At 39.9% G+C, this 26,865-nt stretch overlaps 1 protein-coding gene and 2 long non-coding RNA genes across 11 annotated transcripts; all 3 read right to left on the bottom strand.

The window, feature by feature from the left end:
* Nucleotides 1-794: 794 nt before the first annotated feature.
* LOC131227433 (uncharacterized) lies at nt 795-8,206 on the bottom strand. Of its 9 annotated transcripts, XR_009162265.1 has the most exons (9): nt 7,894-8,206; nt 7,687-7,770; nt 7,538-7,589; nt 7,263-7,364; nt 7,073-7,159; nt 6,829-6,957; nt 2,431-2,527; nt 2,082-2,160; nt 1,341-1,986 (listed from the first exon to the last, which is right to left on the bottom strand). It is a non-coding gene; the product is annotated as an uncharacterized LOC131227433 (long non-coding RNA). The 9 variants fall into 9 exon arrangements; XR_009162266.1 differs by lacking the exon at nt 7,538-7,589 and having other exon boundaries at nt 1,342-1,986; nt 7,263-7,376; nt 7,894-8,204; XR_009162258.1 differs by lacking the exon at nt 7,538-7,589 and having other exon boundaries at nt 1,356-1,986; nt 7,894-8,199.
* A 1,325-nt stretch (nt 8,207-9,531) lies between these two features.
* LOC131227434 (uncharacterized) lies at nt 9,532-18,283 on the bottom strand. Its single transcript, XR_009162267.1, has 9 exons — nt 17,830-18,283; nt 17,008-17,166; nt 15,754-15,981; nt 13,614-13,688; nt 13,467-13,509; nt 13,097-13,333; nt 12,842-12,986; nt 10,188-10,335; nt 9,532-9,890 (listed from the first exon to the last, which is right to left on the bottom strand). It is a non-coding gene; the product is annotated as an uncharacterized LOC131227434 (long non-coding RNA).
* A 24-nt stretch (nt 18,284-18,307) lies between these two features.
* LOC131226800 (putative disease resistance protein RGA1) lies at nt 18,308-20,161 on the bottom strand. The gene is made up of 2 exons (XM_058222526.1): nt 19,640-20,161; nt 18,308-19,276 (listed from the first exon to the last, which is right to left on the bottom strand). The coding sequence occupies exons 1-2, from the start codon at nt 20,159-20,161 to the stop codon at nt 18,308-18,310; spliced, it is 1,491 nt and encodes a 496-aa protein (XP_058078509.1).
* Nucleotides 20,162-26,865: the final 6,704 nt, after the last annotated feature.

Below are 26,865 nucleotides of genomic sequence, written 5' to 3'. Positions count from 1 at the left end.
GGTGGGCATTGTTGTTGACTTGACTGCTGACATTTACATGAAATGGTGAAAATACCTCGAAAATCTCCCTTCCTGTCCAGGTGGATAAACGATGGTTAACAGAAACTTGCAATAATTTAAAGTGATCTAGACACCTCTCAACCATGTGGGGCCCACCGCACTTGGGAGATGAAAATATCTTGCTAGCTGGATGGTGCTACGCATCTGACTATGGGAATTTTTGACACACTGCTACATATTTTTTCTGATTAATGCACAAACCAGATGTTTAGATTTGATCACCCCAGGCGTGTTGTGTACCAGAGTAGGGGGGTTGTACATTACTACCCTTAATAAAGATGCATCGTATAAATCGTAAAATGAGTTATCTCATTTCAGTTAACAGTAATTATGTATTAAAGATATTGATCTCTAATACATAGTTACTATTAACATGAAGTAATTATGTATCAGAGAACAAGATCTCTAAATTCTAATGCATAATTACTGATAATTAAAATGAGATGAACTAATTTTTAGGGACCTACCAAACAAGGCCCCAGGTTCTACGAACATATGCTTGCAAATGTAACGAACATATGCTTGTAAATGTAACGAACATTATGTTTGGGTGTGATTAATCTTGGAAAAGGTTTCATAAAAATAAAAAATAAAATGATCAATGGGTGTAATTAATCTGGGAAAAAGCTACTTGACATGTATAAGTCTGATGTGGAGGGTATGGGCCCACCAAAATTGGTATTGAGACTTAATCTGGGACACCCTAAATTCTTAAGACCTGTAATCTGGCATCAGCCCACCAAACTTGTTATTCTTGTTGGAGCTATTTGGCATCAGCAAATTTCAAAGTGCAATTATGAACAAAAGCAGAGAGATACACAACCAAAAAGTAAAAACTAAATACAATGGCCAATCAATTACTTCACATAAACATAGCACATGAAATTCATGTGATTACTAGTAACAAGCATAACAGCCAAGACTACAGATCTGTTTTACATGCATTCTAAAATAAATACAATCTCTCTTTCTTTCTCTACTTAAACATCCATTGATACTTTAGCCTTCTAAACTCAACACAAGAATAGAGCTACAAACAGCTAGTAAAGTGATCATTGCTTCCTGAAACCTACTCGTGAAGCATAGCAGCTGATAAACTTGCAAGCAATGAGGACCATCCATGCTCGATCTGAAGAATCCTGTTTAAACACCAGATTTCCCACCCTTGACATAGAATTTGAGAGGCCTATTGCTTCATTTTCAATTTGGAGCCTGCCCTTATCTCAGAAGGTCTACTGCTTGATTGGGCCTGCATGGCTCATGGGTGGATCATCTGGTATGTTAATCTTATAAGCCCTATGGCAACAGGCAATTAATTGCAAAAATATCACATCAATTGGAAAATCCTGTCTGAGAAAGAGTCTTCAAGCAAACGGGTGATGACAAAAATCAGCCATTTTTTGTACAAACTGTATAAATATCACATTCAACAGAGAAAATTGGGCAGCTAGGATTCTCCTATCCGCATGTTTTTTTGTACAATCACTCACAAATGATAGGTTTGTGTAGATGTTGGTCTTCATAATCTAACTACAGAACTGAAATCAGGTAGCACAGATTCTCCGTCTTCTGTACAATCACCCACAACGGTAGGGTTGAGCAGATGGGTGGTGGTCTTGATCGTTTGCCCATGCAGTCTAGTGGGCCAAATCCATGAATGGACTAAGCTACAAAGCCTCAATTGTGAAGTAGACAACCTTTACTTTGACTTGCATCCCCCTTTCCCTCAAATACTCGAACATGGAAGGGATGAAAGGTACCAGGTCTGGCTTCTCTAATCCAAGCTGTTGTATCTGATGGAAGTTTGGTCGAATCCATTGATAGATTGGTATTTGTTGGAAGGTGCAAAATTGTAGCCAGATCATCCATAGGAAGATTGGAGATCAAGATTCGACCTGTTTCTGAAACTTCAAGTATGCGCCATCTCTGAAACACAACAGTAACTTTGGATTAAATATTTTACCCCAAACCATCTGTGAATTAGTCATTATTCATATAAATTTAGAAAACCATGCACGTACCATTGAGCCATCGAAAAGTTGAGATCTTCACTAGCTCCCATATATTGCCATGATTAGGTAACTGCTGACAGTGATGTCTCTGTAGATGTTGCTAAACATTTTCAGAAATATATCTACTAATATTACTGTTTGAGTTACTATAAAATCAAAACCAGTAGATCATATAGGCTTGATGGGAAGGAATGATGCATAGCTTTGTATAAATAGATTGTTCTCCATTTTGAATTTGGAGAATCTAATACAAGGAGATGCAAAGGCTCACAAATATATTATCATCATCATCTTTTTAGCCTTTGTCCCAGTGCGAGCTATAGCATACAGATCTGGAAAACAAAGAAAGTAGAATTACCTAGTGTTCTCAATGTGAGTAAAAAGATTTCATCAGAGATTCTTCCATTACTCCGAATTGGGCTGCACTATTGACATTTCCCGACATGGTTCAACAGCTGTCAAAATAAATAAATAAAAATGCAATACTCTGCAAAGTTCCATTATTCTGTTCTCATGCCAAGTCGATAAGGAATGGTCAGTAAAAAACACTTCATGCTCACACAAACATGCAGGCTACAAGTGTTTGCTTGTATGCATGAAATACAAACACAAACAATGCAATAACTTTGAAGACCCAGAAACTATAGCCATGGACAAAACACCACCTCAATCTATACTTCTCATCTGTAAGCACTGGTATAACTGTTAACTGAGCTTCTAGAGAAGGTTATGTTTACAATACATTAGTATATACATTCCTATGAACATACACCAATTCTTTGGCTGTTGTGGAGATATTACATAAATAAAGTAAACATAGGATTGAGAATATTAGCAAGTGGATAGAAATTTTACATTTGAAGGAGCTGGTCCTTCTTGTGGATGTGCTTTTACAGAGGAAAAATATAAGGGACCTCATGTGTGCCAGTGTGGCATACGCATGCAAGATCCATTCCATTCATGAGGTCTACCCATTGGTGAGAGTGACCAAGTGTAAAAGTTCGGTCAGTCCACTAATATGGTGAATTAGTGGTCCACTCATGTACCATTGGTTATCATCTTATCAATCTGTTAAGCATCTTTCTCAGTAGAAGTGTGGCTCACCTGATAATGGACAAAACTGATAGTAGGTGAAGACACATTCATCATGACGCCAGTGTGTTGAAGGGGTTGGATCACCAACATGGTTTTAAAGTTTTGAATTTCCGCGACAGTTGTATTGGGCGTCTGAACACTAGAAGAAAAGGGACTTAGAAAAGCGCCTGTAAATGGGCCACTTTTACTGGCGCTTGTAGAGCGCCGGTAATTATGTAGTCTTTTCCAGCACCCGCTCTGACTTCACCGACGCTTTTCGTGGCCGCTGGTATTTCTTAAAGAAGTGCTGTCAAAAGTAAAAAGCGCCAGAAAAAGTCTGTCCATCACTGGTAAAAGCACGGTTTCTGGCAGTGTTCGAAATATCGATACTATCAGCCGATATTATCGTTATCAGACCCCTGCGAGACGATACACTCGCGATAACCCCCGGAAGATACCAAAAAACCCAAAATCTAGATATCGGCCGATATATCGTTGATATCGCACGATATTTTGACGATATTGGACATCATCATCCGAAAAAATTGGGAAAAAAAATTAGAGGGTAGATTTCGGTACCTGTAGAAGAGATCGCCATGATCGGAAGCTTTCATTTGGCGGGCCATTCGAATTGAAGCATCATTCCTAGGTTTCCACAAATAAAATCTCTGATTTTGGAGAGAAATCCCGAGACATCTTCGCCGATTTGGGAGAAATTTTAGGGTTCCGCCGATTTGGGAGAAATTTTAGGGTTCCGAAAGCAGGAACCCTCTCTGCTTAGCCTTTTTTTTGACGCGGATTAGCTCCTGACAGGTTGAGTCGCGAGATAGCTACTGAAGTAACGTCACCAAGTTATGTGGGTCCCACTATGATGAATTTGTTATATCCACACGGTCCATTCATTTGGAGATATCATTTTAGGACATGAGTCAAATAACGAGGCAGAAAAAATTCTGTAATGGACCCCACTACAGAAAACAGTGGAGAAAGTGACATCCACCGTTGAAACCTTCCTAAGGTCCACCGTGATGTTTATTTGAGATCTAACCCGTTAATAAGTTAAAAAATATATTATAAAAGGGAAAAAATATATATCAGCTTAATCGCAAACTTTTGTGGCCCTCAGAAATTTTTAATGGTGGGCGTCACTATCTCTACCGCTTTCTGTGGTGGGGTCCATTGGAGCTTTGAATCTTAGTCATTCTTAGGTTTATGGCATAAAATGTTCTCTCCAAATGGATGGACGGTGTGGATACAAAACATACATCATGGTGGGGCCCACGGAACTTGGTAACGTAGATTCAGTAGCTACTCAACCCGTCAGTAGCCAATCTGCAACCCCACCCTTTTTTCTTTTTTTTCTTTTTTATCAAAATCCAGTACCGCGCACACCACCAAGCTGTGTGTTGACGTCACCAAGTTCTGTGGGTCCCATCATAAGCTATGTGTTATATCCAGACCGTTCGTCCATTTGGCGAGCTCTTCTTAAGGCTTGAGCCGAAAAATAAGACAGATCCAAAGATCAATTGGACCACAATGCAAACAACAGTGGTAGATTGAACGTCTACGATTGAAACCCTTTTGGTGGTCACGGAAGTTTTGGATAATATGATATTTATTTTTCCTCTTCATCCAGGTCCGTGTCACCTAATTAACAGATTGGATGGAAAATAAACATTATGGTGGGCCCTTCGAATATATTAATGGTAAGAATCAGTCCCCCACTACTATTTGCGGTGTGGTCCACTTCAGCTTTGGATATGACTCATTTTTAGGTTCATGATCTAAAATGATCTCTCCAAATGCATGAACGGTGTAGATATAATAAATATATTATTGTGGGGCCATGTAACTTTGAAATATTTGTACAACTTGCGCTAACGGCAGAGTACTAGGATTTCCTGCCAAAGCCTTCCTGCGCTTGAAACCTTAGTGGGGCCTGTCATTGATGTTTGTGAGGAATCCACTCCATCCATCCGTTTTGTGAGATCATTTTAGGACATTAAATAAAAAATGAGTAGGATCTAATACTCAAGTGTGCCAAAAATGTGAGGATTGAACATCCACACTTGAAATATTCGTGGGGGCACATAAGTTTTGAATCAGACTAATATTTGTATTTTCAATTCATCCATGTAGGAATAACGTTATGAACGGTATGGATGGCATGTTAACATCATTGTCGACCCAGGGAGGTTTCAACGGTAAGGAATTTTCCTACCCACCTTTTCCTTTAGTGTGGCCCACTGTAGTCTTGGATCCTATTCATTTTTGCTCTCAAGTGCTAAAATGATCTCAAAAAATGAATGGACGAGGTGGATTTCTTATAAACATCACAGTGGGCCCCACCTAAGTTTTGACTGAAGGAACATGGCAGGAAATTTGCATACGATCAACGCCCCACCCTAGTATGGTGGGAAGTGGATCCCCTAATGAGCAGTGTACTTTGTAAACTTTATGGGCGCACTATAATTCATGTATTTTATCCACTCCGTCCATCCATTTTACCAGATAAATTTATGGTTTGAATGAAGAGAAAAAACTACTATTAGCTTGATCCAAAACTTTTGTGGCCCATTAATGGTCAATCACCATTGTTTCCTATGGTATGGTCTACCTAATTATTGGATCTGTTTTATTTTTTGGATAATGTCTTGAAATGATATGGAAAAATGGATGGACGGGGTTGATACTGAATATAGTTATCTTAGTTCAATCGGACAACGCATAGCTTAGGACCCTATACAAAGGAAATCTGTTATGTACACTTCTTTTTTGAAACTTTATGAATTAAAAGTGTGTATTAAGGGCCTTTTTAACAATCCCCAAAGTTTCATTAAAAAATTCAACCATTTTCCTAATGTTTCCCCATGTTTCCCAAAAAGTGCGATAAACTATGCGATACAAATGATATATCCCGTGCGATAACCGATACGTATCTGTATCCCAAGGGTGCGATACATTGTGCGATACCGATATTTCGAACACTGGTTTCTGGAACCTTTATTCACGGAAATGCGTCGGCAAACGTCTATACAAACGCCGGTAAAAGTCTTTGTATAGATTTCAAACGCCCCAACGCAGGCCGGTAATTTTTTTTGTTATATATAATTCAATTGAAATGTTTTTACATTAACCTTAAGTCATGAGGCAATCAGCCATGTCATCCGCAGCCTTACCAAATGAATGAACAACCCATATCACACCAACGCATGATTTTGCTAGTACATTACATGCATGACTAAGAAGTTACAGTGGGCCAAAAGAAAAATGAATGCATAGAGAAAGATTACATCTGTTCGTAGTAAGAGAATTGGACTTCCATAAGCAAAAAAGATTGTGCTTCCATCTTGTGACAATTTCTAGCCAACAGATCCATGAATTACAAAGATACAGTTAGTTGTAAAAAGCTTAGGTTAGTGTCGGTTGACTTGAGATTTTAAGGAGTGGCCACATTCTCCTTAGCAAGAGGAGCAATTTCCTCTCCATCAATGTCGGGTTCACTGCCGGCAGCTCCTAGAGTCAACAACTCTTCCTCCCACTTCTTCGCAGGTCCCTGTGCTACAGCCAACAGATTCAAATCTAGCACAAAGAGAGAAGTAATGTGGTTTTGTTTTTCATATGGTTTCTTTTCTTGTAAGTTCCATTCATCTAAGCATAGGTTACTTGGAATTTTACTCACCTTCCAGGAAAGATCTTGGGTCATACAGTTATTAATCATCTCCATGAAAGCAGGCGTGCCGTAGACGGAAAGGGCCCTCTTGATGGTTGTGGCAACTGCAGTCACCTATATGGGATCAACAACCTCGCACTGAAAAAAATAAAAAGAAAAAGGAACATATATGGAATGTGAATTCAGTTTTTGTAAAGGGAATAGTTAAAATGGATGGGGAATTCAATTGATGAATAAAAGAACTGTTACTTACATCAACATTGAAGGATCCCATCTGGAATCCGGTGAAACCTTCTTTGATGGTATCAACAAATCCAACAGTTGAAGCAACGATATGTACCTGTGGCATAGAAATCTGACTATGTCATTATCTGGCTTAGGGTGCATTTGGTTGCATTATCACATTGAATAGCGAAAGTAGAAATAACCATATCTTCATTTACCTACAAAATAGCCAGTTAAGAAGAAATTACGTCTGGGCCGCCTTCAACTGAAACTGGGGCTAGAAGTCTTCCTTTTTATCTTCTTTGCAACAATAATAACCTCTGTATTTGAAACTAAATACACAAAACCATCCACAAACAGGTGAAATTGCTAAAGAGAATTAAAATAAGATTCACAAAATTATTCACCACATGATCTACTCATACATACTATAAAGCAACGCAGACGTCTGGAGCATCAGACAACCAAAGTGCAAAATTAAAAATAAAATTACATGTGTCTGGAGCGTCAGACAAACAACGCAGAAGATCTGCAGTAACATTCACCTGCAAGCATTCACAGTTTCCCCAGGTGAGTTTGTGGAAGGCTCAAGGCTGGAGGTTCTAGGCCTCCAAATAACTAATCAGGTAGAATGTTTCTCACCTGCATTTGACTTTTCACACCAATCCAGCCATCCTTGGTAGCAACTGCAGTTGGTTGGGATGCTCCAACCGCCATGATTGCTCCCTGCAGAACAGTCCATTGCAAATTTGGCAGTCAGACTCTCAATTGAAGAGGGGATACCAACTTCTAAACTTGCTTAGCTCAATGGACCTTGCAAATGGAAGCAATTCAGTATGGACTACTTACAGTTCCTGGAGGCAGAATTGCATCAAAGCGATCAACACCAAACATACCAAGGTTTGAAAGAGTGAATGTACCTACAAAATCCACAAGATGGCATTATAAGAAACATCCAATGGGATTTATCAAATATCAATTATGTGTGTGTGATTTTTTTTTAGAATCGATCACATAGATGGGAGAAGAAAAAAAATTACAGCAACATTCCATCTTCAGTGAAAAATGGTCCAAAGATACAAACCATAGATTATTTCAATCTGGGAGATAGCCCATCACTGTTTGGTGCATCAGGTCAATGGACTAGATCAGAGAGCAATGGGCCCATGGGACCTTTTTTAGAAGCACAAACTACTCAATAAATAACAAAATGATTATCATTTCATTTTCATTCAAGGTCCAAACACCGAAACTTGAAATGGCCAACTCAAAAGCAAAAGGGATGGGCCTGTTTTTTTCTGCTTAAGCCACTGTCATACAGGGCCAGTACACTGTAAGTTCACTCGTGAAGTGCATGGCATTTTAGTGAAGTGGATGATAAAATCTGGGGAAGGATCCCTCCCCCCTGTTGGTCTCTCTTTACTCTCCTTCAGCCCGATTCTTTTGTCTCCGGGATTATCGTTTATGATAGGCGGGCCCCTTCCCTTTTTGTTATGGTGGTCCTGCCCGAATGTGTATTTGGCTCTCAGGCCTTTCTTCTTTAAAAAATAATTTTTTTTTTTTTAAAAAAAAAAAAAAAAAAACAACATCCCTGTCCTGTGGACAAAAATTCTCTGGGTAAAAAAGTGAAAGGAAGTGAAATTTGTACCTTGGCTTGTATAATAAAATCTCAACCTCTCCCGCTAAGTAGCAACATTATAGTGATGTATTTGTCTGTATCGACCAACAGAGATATCATGAAAACTAATTACGAAGGTAAAAAAATCAGAAATATTCACCTGGCGTGGGTTGACTCAATGGCTCAACCTCATTGGACTCAACAGTTGATAGATGTAATTTAAATTTTGTAGAAATAGTAAGGAATATTTAGATGCTATAAATACTACAAAATAAGATATTGCATAAAAAAGTTGCGTATGGCTTGTTGATTGGGAGCGTGTGCCAGGGAATCCCTTGCTTGAAAAAATGATGGGGCCCATATAGCACCATCCAGTAGCCATGGTCAATCTGCGAAAATGGTTAGGCTGGTGACTCCAACACCAGCCAGCAAGCTGGTGTTAAACCTGTGAGCCCCACCATGATGTGTATTTTATCCATGCAACAATCTATATATATACAACAAAATAAAGCTACTTATAAACCTTTGCAAATTGGTGAGGACAATACCAGGTGAATGCAATTCCAGCTTACCTGAAGTTCCACCATTTCGGCACTCAACACATGGTTTCCATGAAGTGGTAGCAGAATATGGATTCTCCCAACAACAAAATGGCATTGATATCCCTGTAGACATTGCTGAACATTTTCAGAAGTATTTCTACTAATACTGTTTTAGAGGTGCTAATAAAATCAAAACCACTAGATCCTATAGCCTTGATGGGAAGGAATGATGCATAGCATTGTATACATAGATTGATCTCCACTTTGGATTGGGAGAATCTAAAAGATGCAAAGGCTCACGAATCCAACCGAAACACATTTTGGGAAACTAAGTATCCTCATAAAGAACAAAAATACAAGAAAAGAAATGCCAGTTTTTGTCATAGATGTCTTAGATGTGAATTAAGAAAAGATTAATGAAAGAAAAAACGTAGGATTAAAATTTAATGTTGAAACACATTGTAGAAAAGACGATGAGAACCACAACAGTACCAGGGGAACTAGTGCGCTTCTTCCACTGAAAATAGGGGAACCTTGTCCTTTTTTTTCCTGGCATAAATATAACAAAGGAGTGATAAACTTCTTGCTATTTTTCGGTTTACAGGAAAATGTTCTCTGCTGAGGTCCACGAATGTTTCCCCTCTCGCTCTCCGATGTAAGGCTAGCCCAGATTGATATAGAAACCCCTAGGAAGCATGCATTTGTATTATGTTTCATAAACAGCCCATACAATGAATACAATTAGATTAATGTAACTTGAGGTACACAGTAGGCAGAGCATGATAGGTAATGGCACACTATGCTAATGTTCAAGCCCAAAAATTATATTGCTCTACTCAATAGGCAGGCCACACTTGTATGAGAAAAATGGACCATTGGAAAAAATGACTAATGGTCCATATTCAATGTTCATGTCATGCATGGCCTATCTAATGAGTCGACCAGCCTAATGTTTGTGTTAGCTTGATGATAGTGGTCCATACCAGATGAATGCCCATGTCTATAACACATCCTAAATTGGCATGTGTGCTACAAACAACCTACAACTACCACATATGAGCAAGTCCACTTAGAATTCCTCGTACCATCAACTTTTGATATTTTGTAAATAATGACTGGCCAAGGAGTTAACTGCATAGACAGGAAAAACTGAAATAATAAGACATTTAACCTTATTTTAGATAAAAGTTATGGTCCCATCAAAAGCAATATAACAAAATAATGTTGATATATCTATGAAAATATCTAACTCGAGAAAGGAAAAGGAATTTTGGGAGCAAACTGAAGCTTTTGCATTGTTCATGTTGCCTTTATTATTATGAATGGGAGGAGAGGAAAGCTCAATGGAAGAGTGATGCAGCCCACTGACATCTATGGACTTTCATGTAGATCCACACTAGTTCAGGGGTCCCTCCTGATCATCTCCTCCTTTCCCTCCCCTAAGCTGCATGCCCAGTTTACGGCTTGGTTGTTTCTTCAACGAAATTCAAGCTACCTTCCAAAATAAATAACATTATATCAGTTAGAATGTGAGACAGATGCATAGCGCAGAGGGCTCGACAAAGGATAAAATCATGGCATCATGTTGGATATCCTTCCTTAGACATGTACAATCGGAACCAAAGTCAAATATTGCTCAAAAATAGCCCTCCACTCAAAAGGTCAAGTATTATATAGATATCTTAAATGATTATTCATATTTCATGCATCACTATGGATGAAAAATGTAACAAGTTGTGAAGAAGAAAGGATAAAGATGTCGGCCAAGCATGAACGCTCCATTAGCAAACAATAAAAGCCATGCACGTATTTGAATTGATGTGATCAAGGTCCACATGCCAAATTGATGAACTTTTTCAATTTAATTGTGCATTAGATGTCCACCAACCAGCCAATTAGGAGGTCAGTTCTGTATGGTTTTTGGTTTATCACCCATCAAAAGTAGGGCCTACAATTTGGACAGTTTGATTTGGAGTTATACATGCATAAGAACCATCACACTCATACTATAGCATGAATATTTTTTTTTCATAAAACAAACCCAATTGACAAATAGCATCCACATTTTGAAGCATAGTTCTAAAACTTGCTAACTTTGAATTGAAACTTGGCCAAAGTCAACTTGACTTGGCAAGATATTAAACCGGTCGACCGGAACTCAGTTCTAGATGTAGCTTGGTACCAACTCAGAGAGACTCATTGAGTTAATCTAGTGACTCAAATGACTCAACGAGACTCATGGTGACTCAAACCGAGTCACCCGCCTTGAAAAATGGTTATTAAAAAAAATTATCAAAAGACTGGACACTTGACCTCCCTTTTTTTTTTTTTAGACACACCCACACACTCACGCCGTAGTGGGATTTCACCACCTATGGGTACTCGAACACTTGACCTCCCTTAACCACATCCTATTCAGTTCTACTTGTTTGTTTTCCTATATTATATTATATTACATATGCTAAATGTAAGAATTTTACATATTTACTACCAAATCTGTCCTGGTTTTGGGCTACTCAAGTTAGTTGATCCGACAGGATCTGATTCGTCCTGAATCGGCCTAGGTCACTGCTCCAGGGTCCTAAAGGTGGGCTGAGGTGGTTCATTGTCAATCCTGGGCTTGGGAATTCTAGTCTTTGGTGAGATTGGGGGAGGGCTTGATTGTCCAAGTGTTGGGGACCGACCGAAGGTATTGCATTCATCAATCCCCGATTTAAATATTCAATTTGATGTGCTCCTATGGTAGGCTCTTCCTAATCGGTCGCCCGATCCGGGAATTTGGGTCCCACAACTAGTCATACACCATCGGCGAGCTACGCATGAACTTTGCTTAAGTTCGAGCTCCTAGGATTAGAGTTATACCAAATTCCTCTACTCCACGGACTCATGCATGCGCGTGCACGTGCAGACACTATGCTAAATCAAAAGGTTTCCTACATAACACCCGAGGACATATGATACCCGAGTATCGAAGGGCCAGGGTGTTACAATTATTCTATTCTAATGCAAGTCAATAAGAGATAATCAGTAAGAAACACTTCATGTTCACACCATGGTGTGTCGTAACAATATAAGTGGCCATAACAGCCACTACCATCACTGTTATGATACAGGCCATAATGTCTCTTACGGCCTCTCTTTTTTAGGAAAAAAAAATTATATCATCCTCATAATAGACCGTTATGGGGATGTTATGAGTCATTTTTCCATAACGGCCATCATGACCATTACAACCCCATAATGTGTAACAGTTGCCACCATTACCATTATGTAATAGCTGTGATAGTACATTATGGCTCACACAAATATTTAGGGCACATGTGTCTATGTGTATGCATGCAATACAAAAATAAAGAGTGCAACAGCTTTTAACTCCTAGAAACTCCATCTATGAACAAAACACCGCCTCAATCTATAGTTCACAACAGTGACCCATTTCTTGCAACAACCAATACCAATTTCACAATTCCTGAGCACAAGCCAATGGTGTAATAACTGCTAATTGAGCTTCTAGAGAACATTACGTAGCTTGACACATTCCTATGAACATACCCCAGTTATTTGGCTACTGTGGAGATAATACATAAATAAAGTAGCAACAGAATTGAAAATATTAGCCAGTGCATAGAAATTTTACATTTGAAGGGGTTAAGAAGTGCTTCTTATAGATGTACTTTTGCAGAGGAGAAATAGAAGGGCCCTCACATGTGTTGGTGTGGCATTTGTGTATGAGACCCTTTCCATTCATCAGGTCTACCCTTTGGTGAAAGTGTCCTAGACTCCTGCGTAGAAATACAGTCAGACCATTAATAAGGTGAATTGGTGGGCCACCAATGTACCATTGGTTATCCATCTTTTAAGTATCTATTTTCTCAATACAAGAGTGGCTCACCTGATGAAGTGACAGACCTGATCCTAGCTGAAGACACATTCATCTGGAGGTCAGTGTGATTGGATCACCAGCATGTTCAAACTATTCATGAGACTGATGTATAATGTATTAGGTATCTGCAGATGCATGCCTCTTAGGTTAGTGATTGAATGTAAGTGTACCTTTCATCGGAAAAAATAAAATGAAATTTACATCAATCCTGTTATCCTGCCTTCTGAATGATTTCTGGAGAAATTGCTAGTCAAGAGATACAGATAACCATAGCATTGGGTGAAGAATCATAAGAGAATATAAAAAGCAACAGACTGTATCAAAACAAAAAGAAAAACAAAAAAAAAAAAAAAAAAAAACACACATATCTACTCCTTACAGTTAACAAAGCACGATCTTGATCTTGCAGAATTCTGTCATTCCTGTTGCAGTTAATTGAAAAGATTTCAGTATTCATGAATGCACTTCATTGGCAAACAAAGGAGCAGTAATCATGTTGCTTGTTGCAAACAGATAAACATATCACCTTTTTTCTTCATTCTCAGGGACTTATCCCTGAATATCTTTCAAGGACTACTCAAATCACTGAAAGAAGACAAACCTAAAAGAGTAAAGCATTCCATTAGAACAAATCTTACACATTTTAAACAATCCAGGATTTAAAGAAGGGCAGACATGAGCACAGATACGTATACCTGTTTCAGACATGTACAGCAGTGTTTTCTCAGGCAAGGAAACAAGAAAGTGGACACAAGGTCCTCAAAAACCCACCATGCTGGCATGTTTGTATAGGCGTACTTCATTTAGTGTCAGTTTGGAACCAAGAACATATATTCTAATAAAAACACAAGCTGATGACACCAACCATTATCAGCATGTACACATGTATATTGTGTTTTTTGTGGAGGAGAGCATGACTTTTCCTCATTACACTTTTTACAAAAAAGTGTAGAAACCTCTCTGCCATGGTAGTTAATAATGGGTGTCAATTAGAGTATGTTTTTATTAATATATATTCCCTCTTGATTCCATACACCATATGCATAAGAAACAAGAAAATGTATTATAATAGCTAAACCATGACCTAAACAAAAAGCATATAAATACTGCTAAATGTAAGAAGAAAATGGAGTGTCAATGTGTGACTGACATGGGTGTCGAACACTGCAAATTTCTAGAATATGAGTGCTTATTACACATACAAATATATAGGTTGTGAAAAAAGAAAATAATCAAAATGAAAGGAAACTAGTGGGGTCTGGATAGAAGATTGGTAGAAACCAAAAGTCTAAAACTACAACACTGAAATTTTTTTCCCTATAACTAGTCAAGATCATAGTTACCATTCTAAGCATTCAAAGAAAGATTTGGGAAGAAGAAACAGCCAATGCTCTGCAACAAAGATGGTCAGCTTTCTGCCAGGAGTAAACGTGAGAAGAACAATATCTATGTCGCATAGAATCGACAGTTAACATTGATCAAGACTCCATTTGTCATTTAGAGAATGTGTTCTGCCTATCACACGCGGTCTCCAACATCACTATCTTAATCATGTTCTTTCTCATCTCAACACTTTCTAGTAATAGAATTACTCTTATTACTCAGACAGCTTTGAATGAGCACAAATTACCTAATTTCCATTTGATTAAAGCAGGATAATTGAAGAGATGCTCTTTAAATTAAGGGTTCTAGTTTATTGAAAATGTAAAAGAATGGGAACAAAGAAATTGCTCCATACAAAATCAGGTTGTGAGAAACAAAATCCAATTCTAGATTTGAGAAGAGAATTTGTGAATGGTTTCTATTGTTTTCAATATTACATGTCAAACATCAAATTTTATTTTTTTTTTCAAAGATAACGAGGCTATCAATTGATGTCGAACATCAATTGATAGGGATACCAAATGAAGAATAAATTGTCTTTACCGAGAACATAATAAGATTGATATGGGCTTTATCACAAATGCAAAAACAACAACAACAACAAAGGCAATAAATTCTACCAGACTATGTCTGCAAAAACAAAAATCACAATTCACAATTCTAGAATTATGAAAACCCAACTGCCTACAAAAGAACGTAAAAAAAATAAATAAATCCCAAATGAATGTTCTTTTAAACCATCATTCTTTCCCAAAAGAATGAAAAAACAAGACCATGAATTCAATTGAATCAGGTCACAAGCTCACAATACACAAGCATGAAAAAAAACAAGACAATGAATTCAATTGAATCAGGTCACAACACACGACCATTTCACAATTTGAGAGGACGAGTAAGACGGGTTCTATTCTTTTCAAAAATTCGTCTGAACTGGAATTGAAAAAAAAAAAACAATTCTAAATAGAAGTTGGGAAACTTCTAAGACACCCTTAGATGATCCATGCTTCAAAAATAGGCAGTTTCACTCCTCATATGGGTCACAATGTTTACAGTAAACTGCCCATTCAAACAATTTTTTCTACCCATCCATTTGCCTTGTATGTTGGCAGCCTGATTTTTAGAGCAGAAGTTCTAACAGTGGGACATGTGCCTGCATGTGGATGGCAGGACTGCCATGTGAATTTAGCAAACCTCAACTTTTTCCTTTGCAATAGAGTCAGCAATACAATTAAAAGAAATAATAGGAATCTACACACGAGATTTCCAAGAAGCAAGAACACAACCTCATTTCATTCAGAATAGATCTTGGCTCCAAAGTGGGATTGTACTTCCTAAAGGTACAAGTGATAGCATTATAGAGTCTCCGTGCCGCTACCAATTCACAAAATCTCCACACTGCTTTCAATAGCCAACAACTCCATTCTGTTTGAGGATCCATTCCCCACCAGCCTAAAAAGGTAAATTTCACATTGTCTCATCCATCCTTAAGCATGACTCTAACCCTCAACGGCCTGGTATTACCAAAACAACTTCTGTCAGTATTAAGAAGTCATCCTGAGAACCAATCACCTATAGGCAAGGTACCACAACTTATGGTGCTGTATCCTGCCAACTTAGGGCATACCACTTGTTTATGACATCAGTGCTATGAAGATGGTAGGCATCACCATGAAGATCACCTGGCACAAAAATCAAGCCAGTCCGCTGATCAGGTGGGCCACTCTGTTGGAATAAATGTACAGACAACGGTCTGACTCAACATACAGGTGTGGCCCACTTAGTGATCTGATCAGACTGATTTTTGAGAAGCGGTGCCTATAGTTTACTTTTTCATAGTATTGATTTCCTACACAAGTGGCATGTTGGCAGATAAGATGTTATAATATGAGTTGTAGCAGTGTTGCTCGTAGGTGCTCAATTCTCAATGATCTCTCCAGCACTATTTAACAGGATGTGATGATCAAAACCAAAGTTTCTTATAAGAGAACGAGATGAACATTCCAACAAGTCGAAGAAACATATCAGCTAAAAAAAAATCAAGTTAAAAAATAAAGAAAAAAAGAGTAAAAAAGTTGATTATTAATCTAGTGACTGTTTAGTACTAAATGAGATTTGCTATCAAGGCTTTGCCTGATCAGCTTGCCTGTTCAACCCATGATGTGATGATACAAACCATACATCTAGAAGGTCCCATAACATAGGGCCCCCATGAGAGAGATCTCAGATATCTGACATCTTCAAGCTCCCATAACAAACGGACCATTGTTTCAAGTTGCTTTTAGATAAGGAAGACTTTCTGTGTACGGACCATCTTTGGTGGCAACCTCTAGATAAACGATCTGAATCATCACATGGTGGGCAGAAGGGGAGAGAGCCCTGTTAGGAAAGCTCAAATTATGTAAACATGTTCCAAAACTAAGTGTGGTCCACACATTGGTTGCACCTTGTAACCAAAAAAAAAAAAAAAGAATTAAGAAAATGTGAAGTTTGCAAAGAAAATAACCATTAGTTCACATTCAACTACACTTGTGGCATACCTGATAAGCAGACCAGCCTGATTTTTGGTTCAACGATCAGCCACCTTGCTCAGTCTCCACAAGTGTAGCATGTTGGCATGTGTGCTGCTAGGCCCTTCTCCATCTCATTTGCACAAGTACCACTGCCATTCATGGATGAAATGATAGCATTTGAATGTTCTGTTTGCCAAACACATCAGTTAACAATAGAAAGCAATCCAAGAACTATACAATGCATCTACCAAAAATGGAAGTAGTTGACAATGCTCAGACAGAATTTTCTGGCACATTTAAGTGGGAACCATAGTTCCTTCAAAGTAACTTCGTTTTAGGGTATGTATAATCATGATAAGTGTATAATTGAATGATAGCATCCTTAAAGGTATGATTGCTGAGCATGGAATTCTGGCCTATCCAAGTACCCGAAGAAGGAAGTGTCCATAAAAGGACAACCTGCCTGCCTGTTTGGATTGGTGGAATCCAAAAAATACCTGAAGAAAAGAAATAATTTTCTTCTGAAGTGACATTTAGGGCCAGGCCCACTGGATGGTTAGATTGTCCTGATTTTTTGTCAGCATAATCAACATTGTGGGATGCAATTGTTGGACGGGCTGGATGATGTCATAATCATACCTCACTTCACCACTCTTTTGTTTAAAATAATGAAAGATGAAGTATTTGGGCCATTGTAGCCCCCAAAAAGCACTTTCCAGTACTTAAAGTTAGCCAAGGCGGCGTATGGTAAAATCATGTTAGCAAGGAGCCTTGCGGTAAAAATCCCCAAATTATAAAACAAAGAAGCATTCACTTTTGGTAGAGAGTTGGGTGAGAACTGGAACTTACAATGGGAGGAAGAGGTAGGAAGGAGAGTATTGATGCATCTTGTCTTCAACTCCAAGAGACGTCCACGCCCTTCACCTCCTCTCAGGAATGGCCATCCAATCTCGGTATGTGGGATGTGTGCTATCTTGTGCGAATCGCCGCATTTCTCCTTCTTGCATCACTTCTCTAAATGGGGACAACCTTGGATTTCTAGATGTTCGAGATTCGTTAGAAGTTGCAATCTGGATGGCAAACATGCCAATTTATGACAATAGCTAATCTCCAAACGTTGAAGCAAGGGCAGGTTTCCTATCCACTCTGGCAGAGCCGTTAGACTTGGCCAATTGCGGATTTGTAGCTCTTGCATGTTGTGGCGTGTCTTAGCCCTTCCGGCAAAGATGTCAACTTATCACAGTCGCACATTCGAAGTTGTTGAAGTGACACGAGGTGTTGCATACCCTCTGGTAAAGAAGCCAGCTCCAATCAAGCTTGTTAGGCTTCAACAATCAAAAATGGTAAGACGTTGAAGAGAGCTCAAGCCATGTAGTCTCAAGGACGTTAGACCATTGCACCCCTCAATCCACAGAGAACGGAGAGAGGCAAGGTTTTGCAATTCCATTGGCAATAATAGCAGCTCACGGCAGTAAGAAATTGTCAGGGACTCTAGAGCAGCAAGGTTTCCAAGCTCCCCCGATAGAGACTCAAGCTTTGGGCAGCGTCTAATTGATAGCATCGAGAGACGGGTATGATTTTGCAACAAGCCATCCGGTAGCAACTTTAGCTCTTCAAAACTTTCAATAAGAAGGGAGGAAAGTGAGGTTAGGTTTCCCATGGAACCTAACAACATCTCATCACTATCCATCAATTGCAACTCTTTTAGAGACGGAAGGCATGGAAGCATTATTAACTTTGGACATCTCCAGACAGTTAATTTGTCAAGGTGAGGGAGTACTTCTCTTCCATTGAATCCTGACCACTCCTCTAAATTAGGCAGATCTTTGAAGATGAGTACTTTCAGAGATGGGAATCCCTCTGTGACTTCATCACCATAGAAATGGTTGCCAATAGATTTCACAGCATCCATTCCTTGTATCACAAGAAGGAATGATAATTGGCCGAGCTGGGGGAGCTCTTCGCATCTTTTGCAATTGATTAGTGAGAGTTCAACAAGATTTGGAAGCAACCAAGAACTCATCCAATGTGGCATTTGGACACCCACATACTCTTCCACCACCAACTTTTTGAGATTTGGATGTGGTCGGAGACCTTCGAGGGTTTGCTTGACACTTTCTCTCAATTTAACATCAATATCATGACCCCATGAAAATCCCAACACACTACGGTTTGGCTTCTCCTTCAATTTGGCTTCCTGGGCATCTATTGCGCACCTCGCATTCTCAAGATTTCGAATAACCAACTCTCCTCGAAGATCTAGGCTTTGCAGCTCTCTTATCCCACGTCCACTATCCTTACCAATGATGAATATTGACAAGGTCTGAAGGAACTTTAATTCGCTGATATTATCTGGCATATGGGTTAATGATTTGTAATAATCTCACACACCATTCCATTGATCATATGCACTGATTTCAAGATGTCTTAGGCTAGTCATTTTGCTCATGTCCCTGGGTAACTCTACAAGATTATAACACTCTAAGAGTCTCAAAGTTTGCAAATGGTGAAGGGTGGTGATAGGTTTAGGAAGGGCTTGCATTTGAGTATAAGACAAGTCAAGGTATCTCAAGTGTTTCAGCTTGCCGATTGAAACCAACAACTCTGTGGTGACATTCGCATGGCTTAAATCTAACACACGTAAGCACATAAAATGTACCAAAAGATTACGAGGGATGCTAAACGTATGTCTTCCAAGCAGAAACAGTGTTCGCAAATGGTTTGCTTTCCTCGAGGCCTTTGGAACTGTTAGGACCCATCTGCTATACCCACACTCCAAGGACAAGCGGTGATATATGTTAGGGATGGTCACTGCACTGTCGACCTGCATAATGGAGCATTCAATCCCAGCAACAGAGCGTGCAAGATCGTGCACGAGGTCATGCATTCTGCACCATACTATATTCCCATCATCATCTTTCTTGGCATCTTGAATGAAGTACCGCCACAGTAGATTATTAAAATACTCTCCACCGGCCTGCATAATGGAGCATTCAATCCCAGCAACAGAGCGTGCAAGATCGTGCACGAGGTCATGCATTCTGCACCATACTATATTCCCATCATCATCTTTCTTGGCATCTTGAATGAAGTACCACCACTGTAGATTATTAAAATACTCTCCACCGATATCTTCCATTTGTTTAGTTCCATCAGATGGTTGAATGAAACCTTCTGCCATCCACAGTAGGATTAGTTTTTTCTCATCGATTCTATGATCTTTTGGAAATATTGAGCAATATGCAAAGCATTGCTTTAAATGTGATGGCAGATGAAAATAGCTTAACCTTAGAGTGGGTAAATGCAATTCTCTACTTTAGGTAGGTTCCAAATTTCACTTTCTTTGACAACCAACCATTCTCTTTCCTCTGTTTTAAAGTGCATCAAGATTCCAAGCACCTTCGCTGCGAAAGGGATGCCCCCACACTTCCTCACAATTTCCTTTCCAAGCATTACAAGATTTGGATGTTCTTGTCAAACAACCATTCACTCCAAAAGCTCAAGCTGTCAGAGTGTGGTGTATCAATGTATGTCAAAGGACTTTTATCACTTCAACACCCCCCCACCCCCCCGCACGTGCGGGGTGGGAACTTTGCACGGGACTATACTGACGAGGGTAGAGGGACACTCACACCATAAATAGGCCGGGCTTGATTTCCTGGTCCTGGAGCCGGACTTGATTTTCCTGGTCCCCCGTGGGAGAATAATATTTTAGAGAGGCATATTTTTGCTGCTCTCGAGATTCGAATATAGGATCTTCCGCTCTAATACCATGTCAAACAACCATTCACTCCAAAAGCTAAGCAAAGGAGAATCATTTTCCTTAAAGCCTTCATTGTTTTTGCTTTCTTACATGGTATCAGAGCAATACCGATCCTAATCTGGCATCTTCTTTATCACCAGCACTACCGTCTGTCAGATCCGGCACTCCCCTATCAGATCCGGCTACTCCCTTGTCAGATCTGGCCATCACCAAGCTTTGTTCGATCGTCCCCGGCCCTGTGCACGCCCCTGCTCATCCGATCGTCCCATGTGCATGCCCCTGCTACACGTTCGATCGTCCCCTGCGCATACACCTTTGCACGCCCCTGCTACTCGTCCGATCGTCCCCTGCACACACACCTGCGCCTGCTGCATCATCTCCTCCTACATCCGATCCCTACTCCCTCTTCTTCTCCTGCTGCATTTGCATCATCTCCTGCTACATCCGATCCCTACCTGCTAGTTGTTGTTCTGATCTATGGTTGCAAGGTACTTTCTTCTCTAGCATTGTTCTTATCTCGTCCTCTCTATGGATAAAGACTCTCATACAAAGGCCCCACGATGTACTTTTGATGGCACCAACTACAATCTATGGGCCATCCACTTTCAAAGTTTTCTCAAGGGTTGAGGTTTGTGGGAACTAATTGATGAATCAGTTACTATCCCCGCTTCCACCGATGCCGACAAAATGGCTGATTGGGAAATGAAAAATGGACGGATTATTACCTGAATTCTTGATTAGGTAGATCGATCAATAGTTGTTGGCCTCACGCCACATCGTACTACTAAGGATATGTGGGATCATCTCTAAACAATATATCAACAGAGTAATGCGGCTCGGTTATACTGCCTGAAACAAGATCTGGTTCACCTTACTCAGGGTGACAAAAGTATTCAAGCTTTCTACTCTATAATGGTTACAATTTGGATAGAGATGGCTATGATGGATCCAAAATTCTCAAATGACTTTAAAATATTCCACACAATCGCGAGAGTGCGCAAGTTAAACAGTTTCTTATGAAACTGCGTCCGGAATTTGAGCATTGTAGGGCTGCTGTTCTGAACCGTAGCCCAACTCCTTTAATGAATTCGGTTATTAATGATTTATTAGCTGAGGAACAATAACTGCAGGTCCTCTCTCAAGGGACATCTCAGGGACCATCTGACCTGGCACTTACTGTATCCACCTCTGCACCAAACTGTGGTTCCACTACTTTGACTTGTCGCGGCTGTAACAAAGTAGGACATGTCGTCGCTCAGTGCAAGGATTGGTGCACATATTGTCGAAGAATTGGTCATGGTATTCAGGACTGTCGTTCACGTGCCTACGCATCTTCATTCGGCTGTGGACATGGTGGTCGAGGTCATGGCCGTGGTCGTGTTCTTTTTGCTACTTCTACGACTACTTTCGAGCCTTCTGTTAGTGATACTGCATCCATTGGTTTTGCTGAAGGTCTTTCCGTACCTTTGACTCTTACGATGCTCCAGCAGATCGTGCAGGCCCTTTCTGCGGCCGGTTTGTCAGGTATCACCTCATCTTCTCTATGCTTCTTCGATTTCGGTGCTTCAAATCATATGACTGGTGATATATCGCATCTCCGCAATACTCGTCCCTACACTGGCAATCAGGCTATTTCTACTGCAGATGGCACTAAACTACCCATTCAGTCCGTTGGTTCCTTAACTTTCTCTCCTTCTAACCATCGTCAATTTACCCTTCGTGATGTGTTTCATGTCCCTAAACTCTCCTCAAATTTAATTTCTGTTGGTCAACTTATATCCAGTAACTGTTTGGTCATCTTTCTTCCCAATTATTGTTTTGTGTAGGATCTGGCAATGGGGAAGCTACTTGGGAAGGGTAAGCGGCATGGATGTTTGTACATGTTGGACTTTCACATATCCGTTACTCCAACTCATTGTTTCTTCTCTCCATCTTCCTCGGATATTTGTTCGGCAAATAAAATGTGAAAACTCTGACATTTTTGCCTGGGTCATCCACATTCTGATCGTTTGATTCAGCTCTTTTCTTCTAGCATGTTAGGGAACATTTATCTTAATAAACGTGATTTGGATTATTCTTGTTCTTCCTGTTGCCTTTCAAAAAGTAAGTGTATTCCCTATTGAGGGTCAAATATTGCATATTAGACCCCAGTTATTACCTGGATTTACGAACATGATACTGTTTAACGCCATATTTTAATCGTGTTTGTGTTGCAAGGTGAATTTAGGAGCCTGGACTGAAAAAGGGTACTAAAAGAATGGATTTAACGTTTTGAAATCACCATGGCAAGTGATGGACCCCAGGGGACCGAGATCAAAGAAATTACATGCCAGAGATTTGAGAAAATCAAACCACTCATGTTAATCAGGCCTGAAAATCGTCCAGAATGCAAGATAATAGGGTTCCCACCATCCTTTCAGCTTGAAACTTCATATATGGCCTGAGGACCATAAATTAACCGTACACATCAAATTTCAACCATTGGATCCTTGTGGAAGTCTCCCAAAAAACAAATCAGCCCATAAAACACCAATTTGGGGCCCACTTGAGATCTGGATATGTTTCAAATTTGGTTTCAACCCCTTATATGAGGTGACACAACATATGGACGGAGTGGATTTCTCAGAAACATCACAGTAGATCCCATCTGAGCAGTGTGTGCATAATCCACTAGTGCACTAGCCGTGCACTGCAGTCAAAGTCTGGTCAAACTGACTTTGTCCCGCGACTCTAGCCAAAAATGGAAATTTTCGTTTCCTCTTGCGTAAAAATGAAAACAGGGAGTGCGGAGGCAACGTCAGTGGGTCATCATCATGGTCCACAAGATCAATCCGAGCCGTCCATTTGAATCGTACGAGGATTCTAACCAAGATCTGGTGGTTCTTTGTCTGAAGAATGCCAGAAATAAGTTGAAAATGCGCTGGAAGACGGAATCTTTGCCGCAAGATAAATCAAGTGGTCCGCGTCAACAGCAATCCAGAACCGACCATCTCAGAACGGTTTTTTCGAGGTGAGCTCAGTGAACTGTGTGGATTTTCTAACCGACCTCAATCATGGGCCCCACCATGCATTAGCGCAAGCCCTGTTGCGAATGTCCGAGAAAACCGAACACCGCCCGGCCTTCTTGGGCTGTTGTGTGACCTTGGTCAGCGTCGGATTGGTAATCTGGACCATCCATTCGTTGTAACAGGTGGGCACGACTCCATCCATGAAGGCGGAATCAAAAGCAGATTCTCACCATCCGAATACACAAGCTATTCGCACCCGTTGCATAAACAAATTCGGAAGTTTGCCTTGCTACATAAACTTTTCGCAATTGTTGCTGTGCGCAACTGGACATCTCTCCACCGCCTGCATTGCCTATAAGAAAGAGGGAGAGAAGATGTGAGAGGATCCATCCTTTGGGACGTGAGCACAAGACAGAGTAGGAGTAGTTTAGAATTTTCTTTGTTTCTTTTTTTGTCTTAATTTTGGAGAGTTCTAGCCTCATCATGTCGGGCTAAACCTCTTAGCTAGGGCTAAGAGGTGAAGCTTGTGGCTTGATGGGATAGATTCTACGGCTTTGATTTATATCCTGAATAGATTTTGATTTAATTTGATTTTAAGGAATGCCTCTCGTTCGTAATGGTTTGTTGTGACTAAAATTACAATAGATCTGCAATGGTTTTGAGTATTTCCTTTTCATTATTGTGATTATGCAGTTAGAAAGCCCTGTTGTTCACCATCGCCCCTTGGACATGGTTGGATGACGGAATCCTTCCTAACATTCATACATCGCTCATATTGGCTGTGGATTGGTTTAATTCTGTTGTTTGCTTTATCTCATGGGCATGGCTTTGTGATGGAATCCATTCTAATTTACATCCATCTTATCTCTTGAAAACTAGATCAAAAGACATTCAGATTTGATTTTTAGATTATATCTTCCAACTGGATGAAGAAGAGACTCGAAGTCCAGTTGAGTTCATGAATCAAACGTAGATCTCCCTGCTCTCTACAAGTGGATCCTTGACACCCTAGTTTCCTACCTCTGAATTTTACAAATTTTAGTTTCCTATTTCACCATTATTCCCTCATATTCACTTGATTTAGATTACATCTTATTCTAGTTCTAGTCCTAGTTAGTTTCAGATTACGTACAGGTTTCAGTACCTGTGGATTCCACTTCGGTTTTACCGAGTTTATTACTACATCACAACCCTATACTTGGGGTGTGAACATTCCCTTTTCTCTAAGTACTACAAAATCATCATCTATGTTTGAATTGGTGTATATGGATGTCTGGAGTCCCTCCCCAATTATGTCTCTATCTGGACTACGATATTATGTTATATTCATTGATAATTTCACCCGTTACACTTGGATTTACTTTTTGCACTCTAAGTCATAGGTGTTTGAAAAAATCAAAATATTTCATTTTATGGTGGACACTCAATTTCGAGTAAAAATTCAGACTCTCCGCTCTGACTTAGGGGGGAGTATCTCTCCACAAATTTTCATACATATCTTCAGGGTCATGAGATTACTCATCAAACCACCTGTTCTGATACTCTACAACAGAATGGGGTCGCTGAACGCAAAAATCACCATATTGTTGAAACTGTCAATACCTTAATGACAACTATGAGTGTTCCTCGTTCCTTCTGGGCGGAAGCTATGATAATTCAGTTTACTTGATTAATCGGTTGCCAACCATAGTTCTGAATAGTAAATCTCCCTACTTTGTTCTCATCGGTTCTCTTCCTACATATTCCACATTTCATGTTTTTTGTTGTGTATGTTATGTTCATCTGGCATCACGTAAACGTAACAAACTTTTCCCAAAATCAGTAAAATGTATGTACTTGGGATTTGGAGAAACTCAAAAGGATTTTCGTTACTATGACCCGGTCTCTCATCATGTACGGGTATCACGACATGTTATTTTTCTTATGCATATTGTCTTCCATTCATCTGTTCCTCCTTCGCCCATACCAGACTCTCCTAGTCTTACTATTTTTCCTGACATTCCGGTTGTGTCAAGTCCACCTCCTTGTCTATTGCAGGTTTATTTACGACGACCACGTATGATCCATCACCTACTACTCTCCCTACTATACCTGTAACTGATCCAGATCCAATCTTGGTACGTCGTTTTACTCGTGAACATTGACAGCCTGATCGCTTGATATACTCTATGTCTGCCATGAATGCTACCCTGGATATTGTATCTATTCCTACTTCATACCATCAGGCAGCCAGTCATGATTATTGGAAGAAGGCTATGACAGAAGAACTTGCAGCATTGGATGATAACTATACATGAGACATTGTTACTCGACCTCCTAACCATCAATTAATTGGCAGTAAATGGATTTATTCTGTGAAGCTCATGTCTGATGTTGAGGGTCAAATATTACATATCAGACCCCAGTTATTGCCGGATTTTACGTACATGATAGTGCTTAACATCATATTTTAATTGTGTTATTATTGCAGGACTGAAAAATAGCACTAAAAGCATGGATTTGACAATCCGAAGTCACCAGAGCAAGGGACGCACTCAAGAGAACTAAGATCGACGGAATTACACGCCAGGGACCCTCAAAAATTGAGAAACTGAAGCTCAAGCGGCCTGAAAGTCAGCCAGAATGCAAGATCAGTGGGTTTCCATCATCTTTTCGGCTTGAAACTTTATACATGGCTCGAGGACCAAAAACTAACTGTACATGTCAAATTTCAACCATTGGATCTTTCTGGAAGTGGCCCAACAGATAGATCAGCCCATAAATCAGTGATTTGGGGCCCGCCTGGTATCTGAAAACGCGTCAATTTTGGTTTCAACTCCTTAAATGAGGTAGCAAAATAGATGGACGAAGCAGATTTCTCTCAAACATCACTATGGGCCCCACGTGTATATTGCATGTACACAGGGTACATGAGCACGAGAGGTACACCATACTGGGACCCAGTCAAAACTCGGTTTGACCGAGTCTCCTTCTCAAAATAGGAAACCACGTTTCCTGTGGCGTGGAACAGAGCCTCGGTTGGACTCTTGTGGGCCACCACCGTGCGTCGAAGGTCCGATCCGGACCGTCTATCAGAATTCTACAGGTCCACTAGCCTTGACCTAGGTGAAAATT

Source organism: Magnolia sinica, chromosome 15 (assembly GCF_029962835.1).
Source record: "Magnolia sinica isolate HGM2019 chromosome 15, MsV1, whole genome shotgun sequence".
Classification (NCBI taxonomy): Eukaryota; Viridiplantae; Streptophyta; class Magnoliopsida; order Magnoliales; family Magnoliaceae; genus Magnolia; species Magnolia sinica.
This window is presented reverse-complemented; position numbering and strand designations above follow the sequence as displayed.

What these genes read in the sequence shown, in the direction of transcription:
- LOC131226800 (XM_058222526.1), bottom strand. Translation starts at nt 20,161, where the DNA reads ATGGCAGAAGGTTTCATTCAACCATCTGATGGAACTAAACAAATGGAA. An exon ending in GCATCCCTCGTAATCTTTTG is followed by an intron (nt 19,277 to 19,639) that starts GTACATTTTATG and finishes ATCATTGGTAAG; the next exon opens with GATAGTGGACGTGGGATAAG.